Source organism: Apis mellifera, linkage group LG6 (genome assembly GCF_003254395.2).
Source record: "Apis mellifera strain DH4 linkage group LG6, Amel_HAv3.1, whole genome shotgun sequence".
NCBI lineage: Eukaryota > Metazoa > Arthropoda > Insecta > Hymenoptera > Apidae > Apis > Apis mellifera.
In genome coordinates, this window is record NC_037643.1 from 2348981 (window position 1) to 2359355 (window position 10375).

The 10375-nt window shown below is 28.6% G+C and overlaps 1 protein-coding gene across 1 annotated transcript; it reads right to left on the minus strand.

Moving 5' to 3' along the window:
• Nucleotides 1-429: 429 nt before the first annotated feature.
• Nucleotides 430-10021, minus strand: LOC411864 (chaoptin). Its single transcript, XM_016912726.2, has 16 exons — nucleotides 9921-10021; nucleotides 7922-8210; nucleotides 7481-7651; nucleotides 6306-6781; nucleotides 5946-6165; nucleotides 5493-5803; nucleotides 4843-5067; nucleotides 4544-4765; nucleotides 4287-4455; nucleotides 3053-3585; nucleotides 2401-2595; nucleotides 2028-2312; nucleotides 1793-1918; nucleotides 1570-1683; nucleotides 1193-1428; nucleotides 430-1001 (listed from the first exon to the last, which is right to left on the minus strand). Exons 1-16 carry the CDS (start codon nucleotides 9921-9923, stop codon nucleotides 710-712), a joined length of 3867 nt encoding a protein of 1288 aa, XP_016768215.2. The 5' UTR covers nucleotides 9924-10021; the 3' UTR covers nucleotides 430-709.
• Between the last annotated feature and the right edge of the window lie 354 nt (nucleotides 10022-10375).

The following is a 10375-nucleotide window of genomic DNA, read 5'->3' on the forward strand; positions in this document are numbered from 1 at the left end:
AAAAACATATCAAATGTTTTTCTAATACGATTGATCCGTAATCAGTCACTTTGTACGAGTATCTGAACAATTGATCCAACAGTCTCATTGATTCGAAGCGTGCTGCTTTAAATGAAAGGATGTGCAAAAATTTGTATTTCCTCTGATATATTTAATTAAAGTGCAAATTCAATTTAAAACTATTTCATTATGTTCAAAAAATGTTTATAATAAATGATGTTTGATGTTATTTAATATAAAACAATTCTATTGAAAGAGAGCATATTAAATATAAACAATCGTGAATATAATCATATTCATATTAATCACTAGATCATATACACTTCATCAATAAATAATTGTTATTAACGTTGATAAATAAACAAGGAATTAAAACGATATACTTAACCTATCATAGTTATTTAATTAAATATGTCATAAATACTGATATTTACTAATATTTCAATAACACTTTAATATATGCAATAAATATAACTTCATAATCATTTACATTCACAAAATATAACTACAATTAATATCTATTGACAAATAAATGTGATTATATTCACGATATATTATTCCTTTTTGGAATAAAATAGAATAGAGGTTAACTTTACTTTGATAAATGATAAATCACATGTTTGCACTTCAAATTATTATGCATTTCGAGGAAAGGAAATTTGTTGAATGATCGTGATCACACAAAATACAAATACATAAAAAGTAAGATCTAATAAGTAGTCATTGCAAAAATAACTAAAAGGAAGACAACGAGATAATGAGGTGTATGAATATAAGTCGCAGTTCCCCATCCACATTCAAGATCTGTTTTCAATGCTTCTAATACTGACATATTATTCTTATTTAAGCAAAATGATTCGCGTAAATCGTCATCCCAACCATTGTCCCAGCAATCGAATTCATCATCTTCTTCATCTCGTTCGATATTTTTAAATTCACTATAGGTAGTGCAACGATCCTCTTGATATTGTCTATGCTTTCTTTGCCAAGTTTCCATCCATCTATAAAAAATATTTTTTTTCGAAAATTTAAAAGTAAGTATTACTAGAAATATTAAAAATAAATAACTAGAACGAAAAAAAGTTTATTTTATTAATTATTGATATTATATTATTGATTTATAATATAATTATGTATAATAATTATTAAAAAATAATATATACATAAATTAATAACAGAGTTAGTGACTTACCCAATGTCGCAATCACAAGTAAAATAGCTTCCTCTCACCGTGAGTTTCAATAGAAATCGTTTTCCTGGCACGCCTGGCTTGTATCCATTAGATGGATTGTGAAGTGTTCGCACGTCATTATGGAGAAGATGAACCGTCACATTCCTCACCCATTCTGCATTATCAAACATTTGCTTGGACACGGTGTTCACACTCGTATTGTACATTCCAAAATGCAAGTGTGGATTTCTTATACCCTAGGATAGATATGAAAATCAATTTTTTAATTAATTGATTATGATTCTCTAATAATTATATTGAGTTAATAATTTTTTGAATTTGTCTTCTTTTTGTTCAAAAATACATTTAATAATAAAAAATCAAAGTTAGATACATACTCGCAATATATCCGAGTCTACATTTTTTAATGCTCGACCTGTCAACGTAATATTAAATAATTTATTAGGAAACTTTCCTTTCATTTCTTTTTCCAAATTCGTGTCATTTTGTACCTACAATAATATGTAAAAATTTTTAATCGATGCTAATACTTAATACTTTATAAAAAGATTTTTAAAAATAGCAAAGAATGGCTTCTTATTTATGATATTTCACACGTACGTCGATGACTAAATGCCTTAACCCGTGATTGTATTCAAGAATGTTGGGAAAATTGAAATTCTTCACACCATTGTAAGCAGTTATATATAACTTGCGAAGTTTTGTAGCTTTGCAAAGTGCTCCGCTCTATTTAAAAAAAAAAAAAAATTGATTTCAATAGAAGAAAATATTTTAACTTTATAATTTAACTTTATAATTCTATCATGTTTAAATTTTTTCGACGTAAGAAATTTACTTCGAATGTCAATAAAGATAATCTTCGTATATCCAATTCCTCAAGGCTGTCTGCGATACCTAAGAAACTAGTATTAGTAACAGCTGTGATAGGATTATCGGCCAAATTAAAAGTTTTTAACTCGGGTAGAGTGTGCGTGATCAATGGCACCACTGTTAGATCATTGGCACTCAGATCTAAATAGTGAAGAGATGTTAAATTCGATGCCATTTCCGGTGGTATCGATGCCAACTCATTGTGTGCCAAGTACAACGTTTGTAATCGTCTTAATGGCAATTCTGGCACCTTTAAAAAATAGATAAATATTCTTTTCAAATTCAGATTATTCTCAATGAGTGTTTATATAATAAACATATATTTAAATAATACGTACACTTAAAAGCGAAATGTTGCTTAAATCAAGATATAAAAGCGAATCCTCTAAGCCATGAAAAGTTCTTCCACGTGATTCCAATAGTAATTGTTTATTGTGACTCAAATCTAGATGAGTTAGATATGATAAATCGGAGAATATCCCGTCGTCGAGCCTAACCAATCGATTGTAAGACAAATCTAACCATGTCAAACTCTGAAATGAACAGAAATTCGAATTGTTTTTTTTTGTGTTTTAACTATAAATTTTTCTAAGTCTATACAAGATATTAATATATTCATGAAACTCTTCAGAGAATCGTCCAACTAAGTGAAATGAACACAAAAGTTGTTATGCAAAAATATTTATTTATTAAGTTGTGAAGCAAATTTAAATTTGCATTGAATGAAGACTGTCTCATTCTATTTTCGTCTTCATCTAATTTCAATAATTTGTAAATAAGTCTCGTTCGTATCAATTTTTTTGTACTTTGACTTTTAGACTTTAAACCTTCTAAAGATATTCCATGAAATATATATTAACACTTTTCAAGAGAATAAAAATAATTCAAAAGCTAATTTATAGTGAATCTATAAGCACGTAATCGAATTTATTCATTTGACTTTTTGCTCATGAATTAAAAAAATTTATTTCTAGAATATATGAAACTGACTCGTAATCTAAATATGGCGTCAGTAGTATGGATTCCCGAGAGAGTGTTCCAAGACAAATCCAACATGGATAAACTGGCAGCCGCTGAGATAGACATGGTTTTTGTGGGTAATCTCATAAATTGATTATGAGACAGATCCAAACTCTCGATATTTGCCTCGGAAAACATATTGTCCGGCAATGTTCTCAACCTGTTATGAGAAAGATCAATGATCCTTAGCTTCTTCAACGGTCTGAATGCCTCCGCTGGGATGTCCATGATATTGTTCCAAGAAAGGAACAACACTTGGATATTTCTCGTGTTTCTGAAGCAATCGAAGTCGATTTCCATCAGCTCGTTGTGGCTAAGGTCGAGCCATTGCAAGTGTGGCATATTTCCAAAGACACCTTGGGTCACGTTGGTCAGTTGGTTATGAGCCAGATAGAGATGTGTTAACGAGAATTCCACCGGCTTGAAATAATACTTCATTATATCGGATATATTGTTGTAGCTCAGGTCGAGAACTTTGATGTTCGATTGAATTGTTCCGCCGACTGTAATGCGATGTAAAGAAAATTAATACTGAATTACGTAATTATTTAAAATTCTTAGTAAATTCTTGAGTCTGATATTTGCATGTATTATTCGATTATTTTAAATTAAAAAAAAACATTCGTGCCGATTTCTATCATTTATAAAATTTACAATTATTTAAAATTCTTAAAATTTTTAAATTCTTGGGTCTGATATTTGCATGTATTATTCGATTATTTTAAATTAAAAAAAAACATTCGTGCTGATTTCTATCATTTATAAAACTTATAAAATTTACAAATTTACAATTATTTAAAATTCTTATTTTAAATTCTTGGGTCTGATATTTGCATGTATTATTCGATTATTTTAAATTAAAAAAAAACATTCGTGCCGATTTCTATCATTTACAAAATTTACAAAATTTACAAATTTACAATTATTTAAAATTTTTTAAATTTTTATTTTAAATTCTTGAATGTGATATTTGCATGTATTATTCGATTATTTTAAATTAAAAAAAAAACATTCGTGCCGATTTCTATCATTTATAAAATTTACAATTATTTAAAATTCTTAAAATTTTTAAATTCTTGGGTTTGATATTTGCATGTATTATTCGATTATTTTAAATTAAAAAAAAACATTCGTGCCGATTTCTATCATTTATAAAATTTACAAAAATGATTTGTTCAAAGAAATTCCACTTAAATAAACTTACTGGTGGTCGGTGGCGTGAATGTGGTACTGTTAATCCATAATTTCGGGATTTCGTTATGGCTAGCGTTCACTTTGAACGACGACAACGTTCCTACTTGGTCGAACGAAGCGAAATCGAACTCGCTCAAATCGTTATACGCGAGATCGAGATACTCCAGATCTGGTAAATTCTTCAATTTGAATAATTTTACCCGATTATTCGATATTACTGTAAAACGTTACCGTAAAAGTAAGCTCGATAAATTTCAATGACATTACCTGGAAGGCCTCATCCGTGATATCCTTTATTTTGTTGCCTCGCAAATTAATGTATTTCAACAGTTTCATGTTCATAAATGCTCGCCTTTCGATCTTATCTATAGCGTTGTCCTCTAAATTTATCATAGTTAATTTTGGCAGGTCGACGAACGTATGAGTTTGGATCGTTTTAATCATATTGAACGAGAAATTCACTTCTTCCAGATAGGAATGTATATCTCCCTGAATCAATTTTTTACCAACGTTGAGTAATAATTTTTATCTATAACAAATTGAATTGAAAAAAAAAAAGAAAATACCTGAAAAGTTCCTTTTCTTATACTGTCGATTTCGTTGTCCTGCAATTCCATTCGTTTAATCCTCTTGAGAAAATGAAAAGACGTGTCCGGTAGCGATTTAATTTTATTGTTGCTAAAATCAAAATGTTGCAGATTCGTCAGGAATTTAAATGGCGCTTTCGGTATTTCAGAAACGGAAGGAGATAGAGCGTGAGACATTCTCAATGTTAGAAGCGAATGGCCGACCTGAGGAAATTCGAATCAGATGAAACTGATGAGAAATGAAAGTTTATTCTTTTTTTTTTTTTTCTGTTATACAATTTTTCGTTTAAGGTGATACAACAAGTATAAACAAAATCTCATTTAATTTATAATAAAAATTCAAATTCCAATAATATGAAGTTCTATATATATAAAATTCTTTATAATAGAAGCCTTCTATTATCCATGGATCTTTAACTTGGGAATACGATTCGAATCTAGTTCAATTAAATATTAAGCTAAATTAACTGAATCTTGGATTAAGATTTTGTATGGTTGCTTGGTTATCAGGTTGAGAAAAAAAGAATAAACAATTGTATATAACATACAATAATATCATTTTATATATATATATATACTTGAATTCCAAACCCTTTGGAAAGAAAATATTGGAAAACAAATGGAATTACCTCGGAGAAAGCTTCGTCTTCTATTGTGGATATCGAATTTTCAGAGAAATCCAGATATTTGATTCCACGTACATGCATGAAAGCATGACTTTTGATGGTGTTCAGATTGCTTTTCACAATACGAAGCTCTTTGATATCCATCCCGTATTCCATAAAATTATCCGGGGATAACGTCGACTCTGGTATTCGCGAGATAGAAAGGAATCGCATGTTCCTCATTTGTCGTAGATCTTGAAGTGACACCACGCTGTTTTCTTTCCCGCTCAGGTCCAGATTGTACAAAGAATATTGGAAACCATTGAATACCTCGGCTAATAACAGGATCGAAATATACAAATGATCAAGTTTTAAAAATATGAAGCAAAGACGTCAAGATGTGCATTAAGCATTTTGAAAATAATTTTATAATAGAATTATTTGCAGAATAATATAAACAATCTTAAATTATCTTACCCGGTGAAAAAGTTTGAATCTTGTTTTCACGGAAGATTAAAGTGCGTAGAAAATCGTATTCTTGGAAGATAGGACTCGGAAGTAAGGTGATATTATTTCCCGAGAGATCCAGCAATTCGAGAGACGATTCCAAACCAACGAAATTAGATGAATCGATCTCCAACAGATCGCAATCGCTCAAATAAAGTTCCCGTATTCTCGAATCCCTGAACGTGCCCTCCTAAAATAATTCAAATTTCCAATAAGATTCCTTTCTCTTAACAAGGGAAGAAAAGAATTTTAAAATTTTTAAAGTACAAATTTAATAAAAAAATTCAAATTTAAAAAATATACTCGAAACTTGAAATTGTAAAATCCTACCTCGATCATCGTTAAAGGATTACCATCCAAGTAAGTCTTGTTGACTTTTAAAAAGTGTTGAAAATCGCCAGACATCAGAGTTTCGATCTGATTGTAATCCAGACGCAATATATCGAGAGACATCTGAAGTCCCTTGATTTCCGACTCCAGTTGGGGGTTCAACATTTTCGATATCCTGTTGTAACTAAGATCCAACACTTTCATGCGCTTCAATGACGATAATTGCGCGTATGGTATGTGTGTCAATTGATTTCCGTTCAGGTACAGATGTATCAGATGCGCCATTCCATCTCTGAACACGGACGGATCGATCTCCTTCAGATTATTGTCACGCAGATCGAGCATATCCAAGTAAGTGAGACCCGCGAAAGCGTCTGCTGGAAGCTTGTCAATCGCATTACGCCCCAATCGCAACTTTTGCAAGGAATTCTCGAGACCGCGCCAATTGTCTGAGGCGATCTTTGATATTTTGTTTCCTGTACAAAGATTGAGATTGAAATCATTCGTGTTTTCTTTTAATCACTCATTTGCTGCGATATATATAATTAAAAAAAATTAAAATCACTCGCAGTTTTCAATATTGCTTTGTTTTTTGAATAAAATTTAATAGTTTGAACGGAATTTAATTACAAATTTTATATAATTTGTATTATATTAATATTATCATATATAATATTTTATCTTATTTTTTTATAATGGATAAAATTTCTGTATATGACAAATAATTGAGTCAATGCAAATGTTTGGATCTTGAATAATGAATAATTGAATTGGATTAATCTTTCTTGATCTGTTAAGGGATTAAGACAAAAATTAAGTTTAAAAAAGAAGTAAATTTTAAGTTTTGAGAATTAAATTAATATAAATTGGATATATCAAACAAGCAAAATTTTAAATTTTACTAAAAGATACAAGAAATGTTGAAAATTGTATAAATAGTTCTAATTTTTTTGAGCAAGACACTTCATTCATTAATTAAATTTAATAAATGATTCTTTTTCTTTCATTTCTATCATTTAATATGATATTTTTATATATTTTTTCCATATATACAAGGATATACAAAGGATTCATATTATTCCATTATCGATCAAATAATGTTTCTCGTTATTTTCTATCACGAATTTTTCGAGGATGATATTAAAAATATTAAAAAAAAAAAGAAAAGAAGATACCTGTTAGATCGAGAAGTTGTAATTTCTGCAAATGTCTGAATGACTTGCTAGGAATTTTCTCCAACCGATTGTAGGGTAATTCGAGCTCCCATAACGATCTCTCAAGCCCTAGGAAAGCTTCGTCAGGGATGTCAGCCAAGGGATTATGCTTGATTCGTAGTTTGTACAGGCCTGAGAGATAGGAGAATGACGTGAATGTAAGAATTGCATCCTACGTAAGAATGCACAGGGTAACATAATCGACGATGGTCACTGCTCTTTAATCCCTAAATACGTATTGTTCTTTTCTCTGATCTTCTCCAAAATTCTAGTATAAGGTAATACAATGAAACGAGATCACGAATAATTTGCATTTTGGATTATTTTAAAAAAAAATAATTGATTTTGATATGAAAAAAAAAATTAATTCTTTTTTAAAATTTTATTTCCAGAGTTATGTACCTGTGTTCATGAGAAACTGCGGTTGCAAGAACATCAATCCATTGTTCTCCAATTGTAGCATAAACACCTTGGAAGAATTTATCGGCAGGGGTATCCGGGGCATTGGTACGTTGTAACAGGTCACTATACCCAAATCAGGGATGGCTTTCGAGCAAGTGCAAAGGGGGTTGAAGAAACACGGTGGATATTGCACTGGAAGCTCGTGCATCCGAGCCAAGGATGCCCACATCATCAATAATAGTGTAAAAATGACCAGCACGTAACCCATTTTTATTATTATTTTCAAATTCTGTAATGGTATAATAATTAAAAAAAAAATAACAAATATTTTTTTCTGCTTAAATCTTAGTATTTCAAATTCTCAACTCGTTAACTTTTTTTCTTATAGTAATATTACGATTCACTTAAGATTAATCAAAAATTACAATCGTAAATTTCGATAATATCTATATATAGATATTTCCATGTACATAAATGATCTCCTTATTCATTTTTAAATATCAAAATATTTAAATAAATTATTAATTGTATAATTATTATTGAGTTTAAATAATTTATCTTGTAAAAAAAATTTAATTTTATAAAATATATTGTAATAATTTATAATATATAAATGTAATAATCTAATTCCACGATGACGTCAATTTTCTTTTTTTTATGATTGAAGAAAAACCAATATACATTCGTCATATATGATCAATTCTTCACAAACAAGCCAATTATTAGTTATAATCTAATCTTTTTAATATGACGCACGTGGTTTATATCCATAGTATGCTATTAATGTGGTAGTAAAAAAATTGTTTAGACAATTTATTAGATTTTCTTTATTAATTTTAAAAACGATATTATAACATTTATATTAATAGAAAGATACACTTGAAACAGATATTTGTTTCTTACGAGCGAATAAATTTAAAAAAATAATAACACAGTCTGTAATGATTTTTTCAAAATTAATGCAAATGTATTCCAATTTTGCATACATATCCATGTAAAGTATCTCCTTCTTAATGACATAAAAGATCAATTATTATGAATTTTTTTCTCTAGAAATTTAACTAATTTATATATGAAAAATAGATAATATAGTATAAAAAAATAGATCAAAGAAATTGAAATTGTTTGAAAATAGAAAGATTTTTTATATATTTTCGTAAAAGTGGCTATTAGATTTAGAAAATGCATAAAAATATTGCTAATTGCTATATTAGATTCAAAATTATTTTTGATATCTTAAGCTTATATAGTATAGTAGCAAAAAATTTTGAAAAACATTTTCTTTTTTATTTCTTTGAAATTTTATTTTTTAACGACACAAAACTAAAACTAGTTCTACAAACTACAAAAATAAAAATTAGCAAATATTAATAAATTAAAAGGAAACTTATGGATTGTTTACAAATGCTAAAAAAAAAAAAAAAATAAATAAAATAAAATAAAATAAAGAAAACTGTTATATTTGTCAGAAATTACTATTTATATAATTATTTATACAATAAAATTTATATCAGATTTTAATAAAGATTTACAAAAATCGACATATCTTAAGAAATTGGATTTGTATCATATCATTGTACTTTTCGAAAACGTCGATTCTGTTGTGTATTATATATACGCTAAACAAAATTTTCCCTCAATTGACAATTAGAAATTGAATCCAAAAATTTAATATAAACATACAATTTAAGAATCTTTTATATATAGAATCTCTTATCATATTCAACAAACTAATTATCAACTAAACACTGTATTCTTGGTTGTGCAAAGGTCAAATATTTTTTTAGAAAAAAAAATAAATAAATAAATAAATAAAGAAAAAAAACACTTAACGTGAGATCACTACCTCATTCAATTTTTACTTTATTATTCAACATCTGTTTTATTATGAACACATTAGATCCTTGATGCCACACAAATTTTTCTCTTTTTCATAATTTAAATAATGATTCACTGCCCTTTGCACATCCACGATTTAAACAATAAGTAGAAGATTTACCATATTTCCTTGGACCAAGAGAACACTATCGGTTCGTCAATCGTAGCTCGCGATGATTGCACTGAAAATTTTACTAGCTAAGTGGCCGCTGCCACCCTATGTAATAGGGCTTCGGGAGTGCCGTCAGTTTCAGTGCTTCTCTTTACCCGATTATAAGGACAATATTCCATTAGGCAGCGAATGAAAATAGTCATGCAAAACTTTAGTAAACGTTCAAATTATGCCTATATATATAATCATATAGGAGTATAGAGGCACGTGAGGCATAATGATAATTTTATTTATCGGATCACCCAGCTATAAATGTATTTTCATTATCTTTTGTATAAAAAGTTATAGTTAACCGGTGAAATTTTAATTATCGTATCAATTTGAATATAAATAATAAAAATTATCCGTATTGCAATTTTAGTCAATTTCATAAAATTTAGAATTTATCTACGGTTAATTGTTGA